This window comes from Phocoena phocoena, chromosome 10, assembly GCF_963924675.1.
Source record: "Phocoena phocoena chromosome 10, mPhoPho1.1, whole genome shotgun sequence".
Taxonomy (NCBI): Eukaryota; Metazoa; Chordata; class Mammalia; order Artiodactyla; family Phocoenidae; genus Phocoena; species Phocoena phocoena.
Window position 1 is genome coordinate 20,252,824 of NC_089228.1, and position 22,931 is coordinate 20,275,754.

The following is a 22,931-nucleotide window of genomic DNA, read 5'->3' on the forward strand; positions in this document are numbered from 1 at the left end:
GAGCTCACAACAGAAAAGGGAAGAGAAATACATCCACAATTAGCCACAGTACAATAAACGGTATAGGCTATAATGAGGACCAACCCAGGTCTCTGGGGGCTCTCAAAGGTAACAATTTCAGTTGGAGTGGGGGGCAGTGTAGGAAGCTTCACCTAGGAGATGACACTTGCAATGGTCTTTGAGGGATAAGTTTGGAAAATGCAATCATTTGTAAGAATTCTGGTTCTGAGCAAACACAGAACGTGCTTCCTAATCAAACACCAGCAAAATCGCTTAGCCTAGAGAAAGGAAAATCAGAAAGGACGAAGGAGTTACACTTCAGAAAAGTGTCTTGATCTCATATCAGAGTGCCTGGTTCCATAAAGCAATTTGTGAAAGTTTGACTGTCATAGGAATTAGAAGGCATAAGTTCAAGTACTAGCCCTGCCCCTTACCAGCCGGGTAATCTTGGGCAAACCATTAAAATCTCTGACACTCCATCTACTTCCTCATTCATATAATGGTGATAATAATACTTTGCAATACTGTTGTGAGCGTCAAATGAGATAATGCAAGTAAGAGACTTTCAGTGACATTCAAATAGTTGGGATGATAAACTGTGATGGTTTTAACATAATAGAGACGATCGTGAATAATTATAATTTAATTTTTAACATTTATATTCAAACATAACAGTAAAAAAAGAAATCAAATCTATACACAACACCAATTATACATGAGTTTATAGCCTGATTGGCTTCATTTATTTTTTCAAAGCTCTTAACCTATTACTAATCCAAGTGCATCACGCTATAAAAACTGCTAACCAATTATTTTTTTCCTAAGATAACATAATCTCTGTTTCTTGAGACACTTTATACTAACGTTAAACTGAAGCTAACTGCATGAAAATGAAATGGAGACTCATAATTGCAAACTGTTTTCATGTCTAAAGAAGATTCAACCACTTCCTAGGACTGAATTGCTCCTTGCTAAAGTTTAAGATCAAGCTATAAAAGTATATCACTTAGCCTATGTCTGCCTACCGGTGCAAAGTATAGTGGCAAGTAGAAAACGGAGGTAATTATCTAGAAACCCACCCAAAAAGCCCACTTCGGCCCCAAAAGACTGAAGTTGCTTTGCAGGTATCAGGGAAGCCTGAGGAGGGGGCCACATTCAACTTTCTCTTAGAACCTTCTTCTCCATGAATCCTTTTTACCTTGAACACTCATTGCTATGACATCTGGAGGAATAATATTCTTTTGCTTTTTCTCCCTCTAAAAAACAAGATTTACTAAGGCTGACTGAAAAGGCTTAAAATGTCCTCTTGTCACGGCCCTTGATAAACATTTTATCTAATGTTTTCTGAAGCAGAGTTTCAGTTGAAGTGCTGCAGAAGTCAAAGCAAAACAATGATATGTAAAACTGCTGCTTTAACCTGAATGTCTTAAAAGACAAAACAAACAAACAAAAAACCTGAATGTCTTTAAAAGACATCTAACCAGAGCTGGCATTTGAAATATTAAAGAAAAAGAAGGTCCAGTGTAATATTCTTAGTTCATTTATCCCTCCCCCATCAAAAAATAGATGTAATGAACCCAAGATTTTTTGTTCAATCTAACTAACAGGATATAACAATGGAATGCTCCATGAATTACTTACTGCCATTCATTTCAAAAGGTGAGAACATTTTAGGAGGCCTTCAACGCTCACCTTGAGAAAATGATCCCACTCAGCTTCCAAAAAAGAAAATGTGTTTTTTTTCAAAAAAAAAAAAAAAACACCTTCTTTGAGTATCAGTTACCTTTTATTATGCTTTTGTGACTACTAGGGAACCCTCATCGTCCTCAATTTGTTCTGTCTTTAGCCATACTATCAAATCTCAAATTTAACTCAATGTAAGAAAAATAATGCTCTATACATACAGAAAATGATTCTAGCTCGTTCTAATAATTTTCATCATGTGTGATCATGTTGTATGCTTTTCTCTACTTTGTGTATTGTGTCATTACCTACCAAGCTGTGGAGAAGAAAGTCCACGTAGTCTAACAATAACAACAAAATATCATTTCTGACATTTGTGTGAACTTTAAAAACTTTACATACAAAGGAAAGAACTTTTTTTTATCTCTACCGTGTCAGCTTACTAACCATACTTATTTATTAATGGTTTAGTAGCTTACACTTTGAAATGTCACTTGTCTGTTTTGATCTGATTTCAACCACGGATAATCACAGTACTGGACTCTAAGCTAGACTATAGTTTAAATCCAAAGGAAAATAGAATTCACCATTACAGCTTTAAAAATGGTCCAAACACTTGAAATGCACACTCGCCTTAAACGTTTTGGTCTAGAATTAAAATTAAAATCACCCTGCCTTATCATCTTATCTAATAATGTTCATAGAGCCTTCTGGAGTTTAGCATTCACAAGGAAAACTTAACAACAAGCAACTTTTGTCAAAGGCAATTTGTCGGTAGAATGGATAAGTTAATTGAGAATGAGAGAACGGGAAAGAGCGAGCTACTGACATTTTGTGTGTATGCATGATGTGCGTCTGCTTTGTTTCGTTTTGCTTTTTCACGAGTAATATGACCAGAAGAGTACTGCTCACGACATCATTTTGATTACAGTGAGTAAGATGTCTTAGGAGAGTTGCTATTATAGTTGAGATCAATGATTACTGAAACACAGGCTGACCTTGTTTCATTGTGCTTTGCCGTATAGTGCTCCACAGATACTGTGTTTTTTATAAATTGACGGTTTGTGGCAACCCTGCATCAAGCAAGTCTATCAGAGTCATTTCTTCCAACAGCATTGTCTCACTTCGTGTCTCTGTGCCACATTTTGATAATTCTCACAATATTTCCAACTTTTTCATTATTACTGTATTTGTCATGGTGATCTGGGATCAATGATCTTTGCTGTGACTATGGCAAAAAGACAACAACTCACTGACGGTTAGCATTTTTCAGCAGTGAAGCATTTTTAAGTAACGTATGTACCTTGTGCTTTTAGACATAACGCTGCTGCACACTTAGTAGACTACACTATAGGGTAAACTGAACTTTTATATGCACTGGGAGAGCAAAAAATTCGTGTGACTTGCTTTATCGCGGTATTTCCTTTATTGTGGCCATCTGCAACAGAACCAACAGTATCTCTGAGGTATGCCTTGGAGTCCAGATTTGAGGGCACAGAAGAGTAAACCTGAGTGGTAGTATTTCAAATGAAAAAACAGAGATGGACTTGTGAGATATTTAGAAGGAATAAGAAAGAAAAACTGGAAGGTCACTGAACGGAGAGATGGGGCGAATCAAATATTTTTAAGCTTATGAAACTGGCAAAATGACAATACTATGAAAAGAAATCGAACTGTGAATTCTCCAGGGATATCCAGGATTACCAAGTTTGGGGAGGAGAATGAGGGGCCAATAGAAAGAGACACAGTAATTGTAAGGATTTGGCCAGTAATTCAAATAAAACATCCAATAGTCAGTTGCAAGTTTGAGACTGCAATTTGTGATGACTCTGGGTCTCTTGAGGACTATTTGCTCTTAGTCTTTGAATTCCCAAGCACCTAGTACAGCTAGACACATAGCTTTTGTGGCTGGCTGGCTAACTGCATAGAGATTTGGGGCCCAAGTGCACAAAGAAAATAAGTTGTGAGTGTGAACGAATACAGACTTTAAGACCAAGGAACAAAGAAAGAAGCCAAGAGAACAAAGTTTGAGAAAAAACTACATGGAAGGAATGGGAGGGAAAAAAGAAACCAATAATCAAGATAGGAAAGGTCAAAGAAGTAAACCCAGACAGAGAAATGGGAAGGGAAGGGAGGGGGAAAACAAGAATGGGATGGGAGAAGTGGGGGGGTGGGGGGTGGGGGGAGAAGAGATGTTACTTATTCATGATTTGAATTCATATATATATAGAGACTCAGAAGATGCACCAATGCAAAAATTCTAAAGTCACACTTAGTGAGCAAAAATGAAAATCATTAAAATGTTTCATTAATGACTTAAAGTAAATAAATTAACAGCTCCTGTCACATTGATTCATCCATTGTATGTGGGCACTCAATAAATGTTAATTGAATTAAATTAATAACATTTGCTCAGTGGTAATAAAAAATTAATTTACTGTCTGTCGTCTCTGTTACTTAAGTTTATGCCCATTGCTTCTGCAATTACTTCTAGCCCAAAGAGAAATTTTCTATTTCCCTGACTTTCAGTACACACTTTCTTTCCCAAGAAATACAGTTGAACTTCTAATTTTTGTCCTAATTTTGGTGATTTTTTCCTGTTGAAAAAAATTATTTTCTCTAAGTTAATGTCAAGAACTATGTATAACATCCCAGATTTAGTTTCACGAGTTCCTTATTTAATTCCAAAATAGTTTTCTCTGCAGAAGATGTGATACCACTTTTTATGTGTTTCTCCTTTTAGCTTATGCTACTTTATAATACTTTGGGTACAAAGTCAAATAACACCACAAAAGAAGGAATCTGGGGAAATTACTGTTAGCATTCCATCTATAAAAGATGGAAGATGTCAGTAACATTCACCCAAAAATTGTGACTCATTTCAGATGTCAGAATTCTGGGTTGAACAGACTGGGTTCTGAAATGTGTGTTTGTCAGATGATTTTCTAATGAGTAACAGATAGTTCCCAGTGGGGAATGAAAAAAAAATAAAAATATAAACAGAGATTATAGAATTAAAATAACTTTATGAATGGCAGTTTAACTTCTCCATAAAATTCTCTCAGTACAAGCCCAGTGTCTCCAAATGGTTGCTTAATGTAGCACACCACTTAGATTCAAAATGCTATACTTAAAAGTGTCGAGAAATTAAAAAGAGAATCATATACCACTTGGCTGTATACTGTATTCTCCGCATGTTCTTATATTCCAGTAACCTCTATCCAACTTTTTTTTTGTTACTGAATTACTTTGTGCAAAAGCAATTTACATTACATGCAGCCTGACTACGTGTGATAATTTGAACTGACTGTCAATTAATTCTGTAGTAAATAGCTGCTGTAATCTCTGTACTCATCAAGGTTTTCTTATCTATCAACTCTTCCTGAAATGCTCTTTAATGTACGGGATACAGCAGCTGTAACTAAAGAGGCAGGATTCCCTAAGTGTGCGAGAAAGTAGTCTTAGCTTTGCAAAGACTGCTTAGGTATGTCTGTAAAGCAACGTTATTTGCAAGGCTTGATTTCAGGTAGGTGACACATCACGGGATTGAGAGTGAAGAGGGTTTTGCTGATGTGCAGTCCCAATAGTGAGGAAGCAGAGATAAAAGCTAAGAACAAATTGGAGAAAATGTTGAATAATATAAAGAGACAGGGACAAGAGCAAAGCCTTTGGAATCCAAACAGCCTGGGTTCAAATCCTAGCTCTACCATTTACTAACAAGGAAGCCTCAGGGAACTTATCTAAATAAACTAAGCCTTGGTTACACTCATTCATCTGTTAACTTGGGGTACCAATTTATACATTTCCCATCTGTCCTGGGAGGCTGCCAGTATTACCTCCTAGAGTCTTTGTGATGCTTAAATTAAATAAGGTACATAGTGGTAACACAGAACTTGACATACAAGGTATACAATTCTGTGTGCTGTGTGTGTGTGTGTGTGTGTGTGTGTGTGTGTGTGTGTGTGCGTGTGCGTGTATAAAGCAGTGGTTTGATATTCAAAATTGGTGGTTTTGTCCCATGGAGCAAATGTGGCAATATCCACAGGCCTTTTGTTTGCCATGTCCTAGGGCAACTGGTGTTACTGGCATCAAGTAGGTAGAAGACAGGGATGCTGCTAAACATCCTACAATCTCCCTGTGACAAAGAATTATCTGGCCCCAAATATCGGTGCTTCTCTAAGTACTGAAGGCATAATTTGAATGACTATTTGTGATTAAAGCTGGTTACTTGACACTTTGATATCCAAGCAAGAAAAATAAACTATGATTTTTGTCATCATCGTCATCGTCATCGTTATCATCACTATACCATTAATTTGGTGAATCTCTCTTGGGTTAAAGGAACCCAAGAGCTTCCCAATCTGTTGAACTAATTCTATCTATTCAATATTACACTAACTGCTATCAACAACAGATGTTTTTCTGAACCCCTATTTCTGCAACCAAGAGATTTAAAGCTAGCAGCCTAAGAGGTAGGGAATAAAAATTAAACACTGTTGAAAGCCAAAGCTGTTTGGAGGCTCAGAAAGCAACAAAAATGGCCTAAGACAATTGTGCGTGCAATACTGTCAGCTCTCGTGCCAGTTAGGAGCCTTTGGAGAGCAACTGCCTCGTGATTAGCTTCTGAAAATCACTGATGTATGTATCAGTGGCTGTCCTCTCCTTTCTCCACTCTCAAAAGCAGAAGGCCCCTGTGGCAGTGGTTCCCAAACTTTTCTGCATGTTGGAATCACTCAGGGAGCTTTGAAAATCCCTCAGGAAATGTGATCTAATCTGTTGAGGGGGAGGAGGGATTGCCTGAGCTTTAAAAAAATTCCAAATTTTTAGAAGGTTTCCTAGATGATTCTACCCTGTAGACACATCTACCACTGTCCTAGGAGGCAGGATCAAGCAGAGATTTCCATCTACCTCAGACTAAGAAGCAACTTCTGGAAGGACAATGAAAACGGACTTGGCAAGAATGTATTTCTTGCACAGAGCTGCCTAAGCACAGTAAAATTAAACCAGGTTGCCAACTGCTTTATTGATTTCAGTCACTCTGTGAGCATCACTGAATCAGGCATTGGGCTAGTGACGGAAAAGGCAATTCTCTAGAAGGCATCTTCACTATCTCCCAATAGTGCTGCCAAATCACCAGGACTGACGCTTGTTTAGGTCTGAAGAAGTCCCCGGGTGTCATCCTGGACGCAGGTCTGAGAATACCTTCTGTTAACTCTTCTCTCCATCTTAGGATGAAGCTATACACTGCCTGCATCACTACCCCGTCTGGATGTTTCTGAAAGCCAGGGACCATGCCTGTCTTAGTCAGCACTTAATCCTCAGTTTCGAGACCAGTGCTTGTTATGTAACAGACCCTCAATTATTCTGCGGGAACCAGTAAATGAGTATGGGAGTTCTGAAATACATGAAGCACCTAGGTCTTTTCAGTCTTCTCTGTGCCTCTCCAAACCAGAATCTCAGTCAAGGACTTTGCTCTAGGTTCCCTGCCAGGTGGTTACATGGAAATAAAAGCCTGTTCCCAAGAAGTACACCCCCAAAGCCACAAAGACTATCACCTTCATAGACACCTAACAAATGGCAAGGCAGAGAAAAGACTGGCAAAGTAAGAGTCTTTAAGGGCAGATGTAGAAATGGGCTTATAGGATGGTTATGTGTGACCACTTTTCTTATACAGGGCAGGAAACTGAGGTTTGAAGACACAAAGAAATAAAACAACTTGATTGAGATCACATACATTACTTAACAGCATTTAGGACACTTTTAATACTTCTGAGATCCATAAAACATTATGACAATAAGCTGACAACATTCTATGAGGTTTTGTTAATCCTAGTGAATGAATGCCTTGATTCTCCCCACCCATCACTATAAAAACCACTGTGTTTCTGAAATAAGTGGTACAAATTACTGTGATAGGTGAAACTTGTAATATGGGTAAGATTTTATAATTACTGAACTTTTATTCTTACATATATTTTCATTCAAGATAATCCTGTCCAATAATGCTTCATGCTTCTAAATAAGATTTTAATCTTATAAAAGCCTAGAATGTGAATTTTTCTGCCAACGTCCCTTCTTGGATCGGGAGGTCACGTCAACTATAAGCGGGTCTGTGTATGTGTGTTTTCTTTTTTCCTCTAGATACGCAACTCACAAACGGAAAGCAGGCAGACGAGAAAGCCATTAATACCATCGTTATAAACTCAGTATCCGAATTCAAAATCACAGATGGACCAGCCAAGGAAACCCCCAGTGAGAAAAAACTGTCAGAATCCAGCATATCACTGACCTCCCTTGAAGAATGCCAAACGAAATTTTCCTACCTCCAAACTCATCCTTCAGTTCATCCAAGAGACACTGATGGTATGTTTCTCACAATCAACCCATCTCTAAATAAAGCTCCCCAAACCCCAGCCCCTGGAAAACCATCATATATGCTGTTAGAAAAAAAAAAGTCTTCATGAATATTAAACAGGAAGGCTTCAATTTGAAAACTCTGATGAATGACACATGTCAAGGTCACCTGGCAATTATGAGGTGCTTGGCAGGTTGTTTGCTCTCAAAGCTGGGAGTTTGAGGCAAAGTGTTTTAAATAGCTAGAGTGAGGTAAAATCATTCTCGCTATGGAGCTATGAAGTAGACTAAAAAATGGCCAATTTTTTTCTCTTCTTGCATCTGGGACTATTCAACCCGCGACTCTAGGCTGAGAGGAGAAGAAGATAGGGTGGAATAGCATTGCAAAGCTGGAAAAGTATAAATATAGACTGCAGCAAAATACAAGGATGCTTACACCAGCAGCCTGTGGAAAAGGGTTGGTTCCTCTAGGTAACATCACCTCCTAGGCATTCGAATCAGTGCAAAGCTACACCAAACCACCTCTATATATGACATAAGAGGCCTGTTGCATTTGCAAAACCAATTGCAAATTGAATTTATGCTAAATGATCAGCACAGTCAAGTTCAAGGTCATGGACTCCACACCAAGACATATGGAATTTTACTCATGTTAACTTTGCACTGACCTTCATAGGAGACATAAACCACTCAGGAATTGTGTAATGTTCCATTTTGACAATTGCATTTAAAGAAACCTTGAAGTTTCTCAAAGGAAAACATAAAAAGGTACAGTTTCTGGTCCATATTTAAATTCATATTTACTTTTTTAAAATAAGATAAAAAAGTGAAATAAACTTTGCATAACAGGAACTTTGAAATCACATCAGTTTAATTCCTGGCTCTGAAATTTATTCACTGTAAGACTGGATTAAGTTTTTTACCATCTCTAAATCTCAGACTCTGTTATATAATGGAGCTAGTAACACGCAATAGGGTGTTTTGAAGATCAAATGAAATAACATGGGTAAAACATCCAGTAGACAACTTCTCACAGAACAGATGTTCGACTTCTGCTTTTATTATGATTATGGTTTTAAAAAGTAAGGGGAGAGATTTCTAACACACGTTATATATGATCTCGTGAAAACATTGCCATGGAGGCTTTAGACTAGAAGACACAATTGCCTGCAGTTGCCAGGAGACAGCGCGAATAAGAAGTACCTCCAGATGTATGATAGGGATGGGTGAGGACTGTGGCAAGGAGAAGAACACTGCCTCTACTCAGCTCCAACTAATTGTTGCCAGAAGGAAAAAGAGGTTCAGACCTGCCAGAACTAGAGTGTTACAGGAAATCTCCCAATTTTTAAGTGTTGGCAATAGTTCTATTTCTTCTATGAAGCCCCAGACACTCCTAACAATACACAGCTTTCAGCTAACTTTGGCCAATAGGCTGCCAGGTATGACCTTGAGTCCAAGATGATGTCCAAGTTTCTGGTTTTGTTAGAGCTTGATGCTAATCAAGAAAACAGGCAAGGGCTTCCCTGGTGGTGCAGTGGTTGAGAGTCCGCCTGCCAATGTAGGGGACACGGGTTCGTGCCCTGGTCCGGGAAGATCCCACATGCCACGGAGCGGCTGGGCCCGTGAGCCATGGCCGCTGAGCCTGCGCATCCGGAGCCTGTGCTCCGCAACGGGAGAGGCCACAACAGTGAGAGGCCCGCGTACCGCAACAAAAAAAAAAAAAAAAAAAAAGAAAACAGGCAACAGAGGAGAGTTCTCTACATTTTGACAATAGAGAATTTTATCAGATCATGTAAGGGATGCATGGATTTTTACTTGTAATGGATCTTGGTTGTAATGATCCCAGAATTACGAATTACCATTATATGTATCCACACAATACAGGAGAGTGCCCCTCCGGAACCACTCTGATCTGTCTTATCAGGTATCTTGGCAGAATGAGAAGGACCAATGCAGCTAGCGTGATACCTGAACCCCTGTATTCTCAGGGAAGACCAAAATGACTACTCCATTAAAATGGCAACACATACTCAGGAGCCTCATGTAGGAAAAGAACCAACTACTCTTTCTTCAAAAGCGCAAAGGAGATTCATGAAGACCATTGAATTAGACTGGTTTCTTAGGCCCTGGAGAGAGGCTATTATGACCCAGAAAATTCCAGTATTAAGCTGACAACACAGGTAATAGCTCATCCTCATTTCTCACACTGCAAAAAAAAAAAAAAAAAAAAAAAAATCCCCCCACTGAGGTAAGAGTTTTTGGTACCTGGTTAAAAAAGAGAGTAAAACACCTAGACTAGGGCCCACAAATAGTGCTAAGAACCTCTCATTATCCTAGATAGCAAACATCAAGGAAATAAAGAGTTAAGTCAGACTCATTGCATTTTAGGAAAATTTTGATAGTAATTAATTTAAGGATGCAGAAATTGAGAGCTGGGGTCACTGTTCATACTGAGATAAATACAGAAATATCTTTCAGGAACAGCAGGGGAAACAGAAGGGAAAAGAGAAGATTGCATCCACTTTTATGTAGTTTGTGGTTAATTTATTTTCAAATATATAAATGAGTGCATAGGAATGGATGCTTAATTGCTAATATCTATTATTTATATACATTGCCCCACTTAAAACAGGATGGAGAAGCCTCACACATGCAGATTCTGTAAAATGTGTTACATCCATTAGCACAGTTCATGGTGTGTGCTCTGATGGGAATTTAAAATGATCTTTACTGCGCACCACACACTATGTGCTGCAACATGATTATTAAATTGTGCCTCATCCTGTGTGGTCCCTTTCCTGAAGGAAATGGAACAAGTACAGAGCACTATCTGTGTCTCTGCTTCTGCTTCTATGTTCAGATTGCAAAAGCATCTCCGTGGATGATAAAACCAGGGATACACATGATATGAGAAAACAGGCTCCTTAAAAAGGATCTTGAGAATAAACCTAATTGATGTATAGTTTTGAATTTGAGATGTCTCATCCAGGTGGAAGGGGAAAATCATAAATACAAGATACCTCAAAAGAACAGTCTTAATTACACCATGGACTACTGAAAAAAATGATTACATTTTCTACACTGTAAATTTCATACAATTAAATGCAATAGTGTCATCTTATAAAATGTTTCAATTTTATAATTATTTCAGTTCATTTGCTCAGAAAAAAACATAAGCAAAAATTTACTAAGTATCACCCAAATCTAGTCATTCTAGTTCTAAAGAACTGACTTGAATGTTAGTTGTGCTTGTCTGAACTTAAATAGATCTTGACATATTTAAGTAGCTATTAAAATTGATAACATCAGGAATGATACCCCAGCTAGAGAAAGGCAGTCACACTTTATTTATTCCCATTCTGTATTACATTTTTTTAAAGAACTAAATGTTGGGGGGGTGGGAACCAATTTTTATACCTTTTTGGTTTATTTATTTATTTATTTATTTATCTGGCTGCATTGGGTCTTTGTTGCTGCGTGCGGGCTTTCTCTAGTTGCGGACAGCGGGGCTACTCTTCCTTGCGGTGCGCGGGCTTCTCATTGTGGCGGCTTCTCTCGTTGCGGAGCATGGGCTCTAGGTGCACGGGCTTCAGTAGTTGCAGAACGCGGGCTCAGTAGTTGCAGCTCACGGGCTCTAGAGCGCAGGCTCAGTAGTCGTGGCTCATGGGCTTAGTTGCTCCGCGGCATGTGGGATCTTCCCAGACCAGGGCTCGGACCCGTGTCCCCTGCATTGGCAGGCGGATTCTTAATCACTGCACCACCAGGGAAGTCCCAATTTTGATACTCTTTGACCAAAAACTTTTAGTGATCAGTTGGAGACAGGTGTCATGAATCTTGTTATTATGCCAAATTCTCTCAGAGACAGCACATTAACCATTAACGTATGAGAATACTGGGGGTATCTTGTCTTTTTTTTTCTTACTTTGTTTTGGGGGGAGAGGAAGGGAGACTGTTGTTTATCTGGGGTCACTTCTGGAAGAATCATGTTCTTGCCACTTCGGAAAATGATTCCCAAAGATGCAGGAAGCATGTTTCTGGAGTTGAGGAATGCACCAGGGACTGCAGAGGGCAGCTACAGCTACCTCTTGTTCCTCCCTCCTCCTGATCCTGGGGAATCATGGTGGCAAGAACACTGAAAGCTGGAAAGACAAACTCAGAGATTACAGGACCGTGAACGTGGGGCCGACCTCAGGTATATGAGTGGAAACTCCTTCGCACTGTTACCTTTTCCACCATGATTAAACATGATCCATTCTTATGAGGCAGATTCTTCCTCTCTTTATTACCCTCTTTTTTGTTCTTTTTTAAATTGACGTATACTTGATTTACAATATTGTGTTACTTTCAGGTGTACGGCATAGTGATTCAGTATTTTTGTAGATTATATCCCATTATAGGTTATTACAAGTTAATGGGTATAATTCTCTATGCTGTACAGTATATTCTTGTTATCTATTTTATACGTAGTAGTTTGTATCTGTGAAGCCTATACCTCTAATTTGTGGCCCCCTTCCATCACCCCTTTGGTAACCACATTAAGATGTGGTATACATATACAAGGGAATATTACTCAGCCATAAAAAAGAACGAAACACTTCCACTTGCAGCAGCGTGGAGTATCCTAGAGAATATTCTGCTTAGTGAAGTAAATCAGACAGAGAAAGACAAACACTATATAAGTAGCCACTATCCAGTTAACATTTAGCACCTTTAGAAGCTGCAGTAGTCCTTCAGGGTCGTGAGGATATCACTTAGCATGTTATAGCCTCCACATCCTCAATGTACCCTAGGGGTGTAAAGAGGAAATGGAACCAACTTAAGAGAGGGTTTTTATCATGGCTTCTTGCTCAAAGGCAAATACCACTTCCAGCTGAATGGCCTGCAGGTCTTGGATACATCTTAAACCTCCTTTAATCCAGGTTTAAGGAAGGAAGAAGTAGGAAATGAGATGGGTACTATGACAGCAGCAACTAGAGCCTATGCCATGATGCCAGGTAGTCCAATAAAAGAAATTTAATACTTGGGAATGTGTTACAAAGGTATAGGGAGAGGTGAAAAGCTACGTGAGGAAATTACCGACAACAGGAAAGCTCTGCCACCTCCTCCCTTGGTCTCTCTAGGGCACTAGTAAATCACTACTACTGGCATTAGCTCATTGGCCACTAGCGACTAACTATTACTAGACAGACCACTAGTAAGTGGCATTAGCAGAAGTCACAAAGAGAAGGGCATTCGGAAAAAGATAAAACCAAAGGGAAGATACAAAGCAGAGAGAAAGGAGATATACCCCAGGCTTTCCTTTCTCCCACCCTCCCATTTCCTATAGCTGCCTCCTATTGGCTGGAGCTAGCCAGAAGCCACCTGGCAGAACGTGCAAAACACACCTTACCAGTCTTGGGAATACAGAGGGGAGTAGGGTGAGAGGGGAATGGAAGGGAGAACAGGTCACCAGGAGGCCTAGAGCATCTGGTGCCAGGCTTGAACGTGACAGAAGCAAGCGTGTGTGTTATGAAGGGCAGGTCAGCTTCAGAGTTAAGGGCTCTGGAGGAGACAATCTAGGTTCACATGACAGCCCCACCACTCCCTGTATTTCTTCAATTCTCTGAGCCACAGTTTCCTCATCTATAGAACGGTAGTAGTACTCAATTGAGAGTTATCTCAAGACCCATGTGAGATGTCTGTAAAGTGTACAGGACTGCAAATTTGCTTTACACGAACCAGCTGACACATCTAACAGTGAGAAAGAGAGCACAGATTTTGGATCCAGAGTTAGATTATTTCCTTGCTCCACCACCATACAGGTGAAAGTTCTAGGACAGTCAGTGACAATCCCTAAGCATTAGCCCTTACATCTAAAAAGTGGGGACCATGTTGTTTATCTCTTATTGTTCATTTATTCATTCATTCAACAAGAGATAAGCCATTCTTGTGACTTAGGTTTTAGTAGGGGGGGAATTAATCAATAAACGAATTAGTATACTATCCTGTGGTCAGTGCTATGAAGAAAACAACAAAGCAGGGTGCTTCGAGAGTTTCTGCAAGGATGTGATTTACAGGGAAGGTGTTTTAAGCTAAAGACCCAAAGGTTGAGTACGAGTTGGGTAAAGTTGTGAGGGGAAAGTGTGCAACACAGGCCAGAGACAGAGCATGTACAAAGGCCCTGAGCTAGGTGCATCCCAGGAACTGAAATTTAACCAGTGTGGCTGGAGTGCAGTGAGTAAGGAGGACACTAGAACTGGAAGGCAGAGAAATAGGCAGGAATCTGATCACACAGGAGCTTGCAGGCTATGCCAAGGATTTAGGACTTGACTCTAAAGGGAGAGTGAGACGTTCTAATTAATGATTAACAGTATCACAGGGGCTGATGAATTTGAGGTGGGCTCATGTGGAAGCAGTGTCAGGACAGGAGGCTGTTTCTGTTGACCTGATGATGGCTGACGGTGGCTACAGCTAGGATGGTGGATAGAGGCTGATGGGTTTCAAACAGGAATTTGAGAGAGAATCAGCAGAACTCAGGAAAGAACTGGCTGGGAAGGGTATGATGAGGAAAGGGAAAGTGACAAGAATGAGTCCCAGATTTGTGCCAATTCATCTGCGTGTTCGGGAGCCATTCACAAGAGAAAACGAGGGGAGAGACAGGTTTGTGGGATGCGGGAAAGAGGGACACCCATGATGTAATGCGGCCTTGGTAAGTGTGAGATGTTCTGAGCACAGAGCAGAAGAGATGGGAAGCAGGTAGCTGGATTCAGGGATGATGTTTTGGATGGGCCGAGAGGAGAACTAATCATAGGCTATGACTCTGAACATCAAGTTTATTAAACATTAAAGTCCCAAGGAATACCGCAGGCAAAGGAAAATATACCCATTCAGGAGAACGGAAAGTCCAACTCACTTTTCAAACAGTGCCATTTTCAGTTTTCCTCCGAACTGCTTACGCTACCTTTGTACAAACATAAACTGGCCATATGCGAAACAGGTTTGCCTGCTCGTGTATAATTATTTAATATGTCTTTTAGGAACAGTGTGGAACACACTTGAAAGTAGGGAACAATCTGTTTTCAATTCATTAATGTTGCCGTGTTTCTCTAGACAAGAGGCTCTGCCCTTTACAACCAAATAAAAAGGACTGACTTATAAACAGAAAAAAATGGGCTCTATTCTCAAGTGCAAAATAGAGAGATGGAAGGAAACAAATGCCAACTTGACCAAAGGATTAGGCCAACATATATTTTTTATAAATAAAATCTATAGTATACATCAGAAGCGGAGACCTCTGGAGTCTGCCAATTTGAGGAGACGTTGGCAAGAGGATTTGAACCAAACGGTTATACGCCCACAGGAAATTATAAGGCCATTTTACAAACAGGTTTTCACACTCTGATAGGAAACACCAGCTCCCATCCCCACAGAACACCCTACACCCAACCTGACTTACTTCCAAGCCAAACTTTCAGTTTCGCACCTACAAAGGACAGGACCTAGTGGGAAAATCATTTGTATATGGTCATGGACCTGAGTCTCTAGCCTAAAAGATCAGGGAGCATTTGCTTGGAATATTTTCTCCTGAGAACTTCTTCTTTGCCAGGGGCTGCTATAGCAGCAGTCTTGGAATTGCAAAAACGTGACGAGGTTTTATGCCTGAAATCTTTGACCACCAACACGCCCTCTTCAGAAATGTATACACAGAACAGAGTCTATGTACGGCACTCACTCACTCCTGAATTTCTGCGGGAGATTTATAGTGACTTATGAGTTACGGGTGAGTTGGCCACATGCTAGAAACTGGCTCTGAGTGAACAAAAATACTCCCAGTCTGGCAAAGAGATGAGTACACACACCACAGACATACTATGGAATAGTCCACCTAAACTACAAATATTGAGTAATGGCCACAGCACCTGCAACAATATATGGCAATTAAAGTGGTCATAAAAGTCATGGTGTGGTTCTTTACCACTGTCTTATGGGGAAGAAAGAAATGGACGGTGAGAGGCGGGAGGAGGGGAAGGAACACAGGGATGAAGGGAGATTTCTGTTTACCTGTATGCAGAACTCACTTTAGACCTTTATAGATGTTTTTAAAAGAAATAAGAATGGTTTTCTTTAAAATATTTGTTCCCTCTCAGAGCAAGTTTCCATGTTCTCCCTTCTCTTAAACACTAAGAAGTACATGAATAAGAAAAGAAAAAAGTTTTCTGGAAAACACTGTTTGAATTCAATGAAGGGAGCTCTAGGAACACTTAGATCGCTCTGACAGGTGAGGCAAAGAGCGAAATCTCTCCTGCAGACTTGTACAGTTACAGTCAACTGAAGTCTGAAAACCAAAGGTTATTAACATTGTTAATGGGGGAAAAATAGATTACAAAAAGTCTAATGTTAACTGATAGATAAGCCCATCAGGAGGAATGAATTTTTCTCCAATTCATGCTGGAATGCTACTTTCAACCATCAAGTCTTCAGGACGCTGATTTTAATTAATTAGATGCTGTATCACATGAACACTTACCTATCCTTTTTCAAAACCCTCACATGTTGTTGAGACTTTCTTAACTAAAAAAAGGAAGAAAGGAAGGAAGGAAGGAAGGAAGGGAGGGAGGGAGGGAGGGAGGCAGACAAAGAAAGAAAGGAGGGAGGGAGGAAGGGAAGGAAGGAAAAAGAAAGAAAAAGAAAGGAAGGAAACAGAAACTAGCAAACAGAATCCAGCAACACATTAAAAGGATCAAACACCATGATCAAGTGGGGTTTATCCCAGAATGCAAGGATTCTTCAGTAAATGCAAATCAGTCAATGTGATACACCATGTTAACAAACTGAAGGAGAAAAACCATAGGATCATCTCAACAGATGCAGAAAAAGCTTCTGACAAACTTCAACACCCACTTATGATAAAAACTCTCCAGAAAGTAGGCATAGAGGGAACTTACCTCAACATAATAATAAAGGCCATATATGACAAACCCACAGCCAACATCGTTCTCAATGGTGATAAACTGAAACCATTTCCACTAAGATCAGGAACAAGACAAGTTTGCCCAATCTCACCACTGTTACTCAACATAGTTTTGGAAGTTTTAGCCACAGCAATCAGAGAAGAAAAGGAAATAAAAAGAATCCAAATCGTCAAAGAAGTAGTAAAAGTGTCATTTTTTGCAGATGACGTGATACCACACATAGAGAATCCTAAAGATGCTACCAGAAAACTACTAGAGCTAATCAATGAATCTGGTAAAGTAGCAGGATACAAAATTAATGCACAGAAATCTCTTGCATTCCTATACACTTATTATGAAAAATCTAAAAGAGAAATTAAGGAAACACTCCCATTTACCACTGCAACAAAAAGAATAAAATACCTAGGAATAAACCTACCTAAGGAGACAAAACACCTGTATGCAGAAAACTGTAAGGCACTGATGAAAGAAATTAAAGATAATACAAACGGAGAGATACACCATGTTCTTGGATTGGAAGAATCAACATTGTGAAAATGACTATACTACCCAAAGCAATCTACAGATTCAATGCAATCCCTATCAAACTACCAATGGCATTTTTCACAGAACTAGAACAAAATATTTCACAATTTGTATGGAAACACAAAAGGCCACTAATAGCCAAAGCAATCTTGAGAAAGAAAAATGGAGCTGGAGGAATCAGGCTCCCTGACTTCAGACTATACTAGAAAGCTACAGTAATCAAGACAGTATGCTACTGGCACAAAAACAGAAGTATAGATCAATGCAACAGGATAGAAAGCCCAGAGAGAAACCCACGCACCTGTGGTCACCTTATCTTTTTTTTTTTTTTTTTTGCGGTACGCGAGCCTCTCACTGCTGTGGCCTCTCCCGTTGCAGAGCACAGGCTCCGGACGTGCAGGCTCAGCGGCCATAGCTCACAGGCCCAGCCACTCCGCGTCATGTGGGATCTTCCCAGACTGGGCCACGAACCCATGTCCCCTGCATCAGCAGGCGGACTCTCAACCACTGCGCCACCAGGGAAGCCCGGTCACCTTATCTTTGATAAAGGAGGCAAGAATATACAAGACAGTGTCTTCAATAAGTGGTGCTGGAAAAACTGGACAGCTACATGTAAAAGAATGAAAGTAGAAAACTCCCTAACACCATACACAAAAATAAACTCAAAAGGGATTAACGACCTAAATGTAAGGCCAGACACTATCAAATTCCTAGAGGAAAGCATAAGCAGAACACTCTATGACATAAATCACAGCAAGATCCTTTTTGACTCACCTCCTAGAGAAATGGAAATAAAAACAAAAACAAACAAATGGGACCTAATGAAATTTCAAAGCTTTTGCACAGCAAAGGAAACTATAAACAAGACCAAAAGACAACCCTCAGTATGGGAGAAAATATTTGCAAATGAAGCAACTGACAAAGGATTAATCTCCAAAATATACAAGCAGCTCATGCAGCTCAATATCATAAAAACAAACAACCCAATCCAGAAATGAGCAGAAGACCTAAATAGACATTTCTCCAAAGAAGATATACAGATTGCCAACAAACACATGAAAGGATGCTCCAACATCATTATTCATTAGAGAAATGCAAATCTAAACTACAATGAGGTATCACCTCACACCAGTCAGAATGGCCATCTTCAAAAGGTCTACAAACGATAAATGCTGAAGAGGGTGTGGAGAAAAAGGAACCCTCTTGCACTGTTGGCGGAATGTAAATTGATACAGCCACTATGGAGAACAGTATGGAGGCTCCCTAAAAAACTAAAAATAGAGCTACCACATGACCCAGCAGTCTCACTATTGGGCATATACCCTGAGGAAACCGTAATTCAAAAAGCGTCACGTGGGCTTCCCTGGTGGCGCAGTGGTTGAGAGTCCGCCTGCCGATGCAGGGGACATAGGTTTGTTCCCCGGTCCGGGAAGATCCCACATGCCGCGGAGCGGCTAAGCCTGTGAGCCATGGCCGCTGAGCCTGTGCGTCCGGAGCCTGTGCTCCGCAATGGAGGAGGCCACAACAGTGAGAGGCCCGCATACCGGAAAAAAAAAAAAAAAAAAAAACGTCACGTACCACAATGTTCATTGCAGCACTATTTACAATAGACAGGACGTGGAAGCAACCTAAGTGTCCATCGACAGATGAATGGATAAAGAAGATATGGCACATATATACAATGGAATATTACTCAGCCGTAAAAGGAAACCAAATTGAGTTATTTGTAGTGAGGTGGATGGACCTAGAATCTGTCACACAGAGTGAAGTAAGTCAGAAGGAGAAAAACAAATACTGTATGGTAACACATATATGGAATCTAAAAGGAAAAAAAAATAGTCCTGAAGAACCTAGGGGCAGGAGAGGAATAAAGACACAAATGTACATAATGGATTTGAGGACACAGGGAGGGGGAAGGGTAAGCTGGGACGAAGTGAGAGAGTGGCATGGACATGTATACACTACCAAATGTAAAATAGATAGCTAGTGGGAAGTAGCCACATGGCACAGGGAGATCAGCTCGGTGCTTTGTGACCACCTAGAGGGGTGGGATAGGGAGGGTGGGAGGGGACGAAAAAGGGAGGGGATATGGGGATATATGTATACGTATAGCTGATTCATTTTGTTATATAGCAGAAACTAACACCACAATGTAAAGCAATTATACTCCAATAAAGATGTTAAAAAAAAGAAAGGAAGGAAGGGAGGGAGGGAGGGAGGAAGGAAGGAAGATGTTAAGAAGTTATAATTTTAACAAGAGAACTGCTACATCTTCTAACTAATTCCCTTTATGGAAACAAAAAATACAATAATCTATAACCCATCACAGCTGTTTGGCTAGAATTACCAATTACCTTCAATGCCTTAGAGATACTTTTCACACTTTTACAAGTCTGCATGGTAAATTTTTAAACCAATTTTCTTAAAGAGGATTGATAAGATTTACACCATTTTAGGTGTACACGATGACATATTTAAGTTGATATAAAATCAAGGCTTTACATAAATGGAGGAAAAAGAAGACAGGGATTAAAAATAAAAGACAACCCGAAACAACTATGATTATTTAAAAAATCATTTATGTTAGGTTTTGAAATGTGCTTTTCACTCACATTTGAATATGGGTGTTGCAGATTTACTGGAGTCCACATCAAACAAACAAGAAAGCCTTGTGACCAGAAGCCAGAAATGTGTATGATCGCTCATTGTCCCCGATCTAATTGCTGCTGCAAGCTCCCTGCGCTTGGGGAGGACTTGCTGTTTTTCAGACCACTGCAAGGTTTCCAGATAGGCAGCTAATTGTGCGGCTTCCCAGCACCTCTGCAGGCAACGTAAATAAAGGACTTTAGATAAGTGACAGCACTTTAAATAACCAGATTACGTGGAATCAATAGGAAATGCTCAGGAAGTTAATGAAGCAATTAATTAAGTAGAGTGGATGGGGGAGGGGGAGCTTGAGAGGAAAACTGGTGTACATCGCCCCTAATACGGATAAATAATTAAGAGCGGGCTATAAAGTTATCAAGCACACCACTGCACATGCCTCCTCTTCATATGCGCCCCCAGAGGGGCCACCTGTAATTGTCTTTCTTCTTCTTTAAACAGAGGACTGTGCCTCCCTCATCCTCACCTGTCTGTTTTGCCAGTTTTTGGACTGTCTCCTGATGCTCCCGGATACGTGTGAAACGGTGTGCACCAGTTTGTGCTGCCCCTCTCACAGGTATCGCCACACCTCAGATGAAAGCCACTCCCGGAATGACTGCAACTGCAACTGTGACATAGACTGCAGCCTTTTTGAATCTTGCCAGGAGACCAGTGAGTGTCTGGAGCTGGCCATGGAGATTTCAGAAATCTGTTACCACTAGCGCGACAAAGGAACCACATGCCGGCAGACCCTTTGGCCCCCAGGGGGAAACTCCATTACAATGAGACTGTGATTTCTATGCGCTGAAATGTAAGGACTGTATACATTTCTTGGATGCTCCAGACCATTTTATTCTGCACCTGTCTGGGAAAAAGCTAGCATTGTCAACTCAATGGCCTTATTCCAAATTTCCCAACCGCATGGCTCACTGAAAAATCAGATCTTGATCACATGTGATGAACAAATCTTAAATACCTCTTAAATGCCATAGGTACAAGATGTTTCTTAACTGTAAAACAGCATGTGAAACCATTCTGTTATTGCACTCACTGGCTTGCATCATGGATTCAACTTCATTCACAAATTCAGGACAAATTAGCACATTCTTTTAGAACTGACATACATTAGCTTGTCCTTCTAATGGACTCATGTATAAACATTATGCATTGTTGGTTATTATTAATAATGCATTGCATAACATCATTTTGTAATTAAAAATTTATTTGTACAGTCTCTTAAAATTCACTTATATGTTCAGTTTAGGTAGGAAAGGGAATTAAATGAATTAGAAACCGCGTTCCTATAATTACTACAGATGTCTCCAAGACATATCCAGTGAATTTTGAATATGATGTACTTCGAGAGAGTGCTGTAATTCTAGACCGTATTATTATTATGTCTATGACTATGTCATAACAGGTTATGCATGTTCTTAATTTGTTACAGAAAGGCTTTTCTTTATTCTAATGAGCAGAAATGGGAATTACGTGCAAGTTTCAAGAAAATGACCCCAGATCATCAACTTGCCATTTTCCTCATTCCTGTTTGTCAGGTACAATAAGCAGCAGGATATTAAAACAGAACCATTTCATTTTACTGAACGATGAGTTGTGTAGGCACCTGAAAGAAATACATGTGTAGGCACTTATTCAGCACTAAGTTTCCTAATACAGCACGTGCTTCACAAACCATGTTTTTTTTCTTTTTCTGATAATTCAAGTGATTCATAATTATGTTGAGCACTTCCTCACACGTACAAAAATTTTTTTAAAGATGTGATACAAACGTAGAAAGTGACTTCCAACTCCAACGAATTAAAACAATTTGTGCAGGTTGAAGTTACTTTGGAATTTTCTTTACTTTCTGTAGGCATGGCGTTGTTCACAAACATGTGCTTAAATATTCCCATGGACAACTTCACTGAATATAAAAAAGCACACTATATCAATAACCGTACAAAGAACACAAAAGTAAAATGGAGAGTCGAAGGAACTTTTTATGATTTAGGCAAACAACAACAACAAATTCCAAAATACCTGCCTTTGCCTGACTTAGGTAATTTTGAACAAAAGCTACGGTTGTTTTGTTTCTGTAGTCAACTAGCACATTCTTCTACTCTGCAGTAATTTCCTCAAAACGCTGAAAACTCTTAATCTTTTGAAAATATTTTTAAGCTTCCCATCAAAAGGTACTGAACTGCTCTTGTCTTGTTCCTGATAGCACAGAGCATGCATGGTTAATGCAGGCTTCATCCCTGTTTGACCATCATGTTTTCCACAAAGTACAGAGCATGTGATTGCCCACCCCTTACGGAACACTTTGGTCTCAGTGCTTTTCGGAAGCTCAGAGACAACTCTATTCTCTACGCATAGAACTTGTAGATCTTTATGAGGGAAAACTGGAAACCCTTAAGAAGGGGACTTGGAGCTGTTCTTACCCAGTATTTCCATTTTTCTTAAGAGAAAATAGAGGACCCCAAGAACTGACTTATCCAAGACCATACAGTGATTTAATGGCAGTGTCGGGAACTCAAACCGGTGGTCTAATTTTCTAATGACACTGTACCACCCCAGGATTCTCCACTTCTTAGTCCAGCTTTACACAGTGATACAGCTACTCCAACTGTTCAAATATTAAACTACTACTAGACTGGCTCATAAACAGTTGCTACCGTGAACCTCCTTAGGGCTTCTCCCTGTACCCCCAGCCACCTGGCCCCTCTCCAAGCACCCACCCACCTCCCCCCAATCCAGCCACTCAAGGAAGAACACCTG

At 40.0% G+C, this 22,931-nt stretch overlaps 1 protein-coding gene across 1 annotated transcript in view; it reads left to right on the forward strand.

Moving 5' to 3' along the window:
- The window catches only part of MDFIC2 (MyoD family inhibitor domain containing 2), a 98,553-nt gene extending 77,675 nt beyond the window's left edge, over positions 1–20,878 (forward strand). Inside the window, exons 3-4 of the mRNA XM_065885892.1 lie at positions 7,825–8,046; positions 20,619–20,878. Of these exons, the coding sequence (XP_065741964.1) occupies positions 7,825–8,046; positions 20,619–20,878 (482 nt within the window). The remainder of the gene's footprint in view (positions 1–7,824; positions 8,047–20,618) is intronic.
- The last annotated feature ends 2,053 nt before the right edge of the window (positions 20,879–22,931 follow it).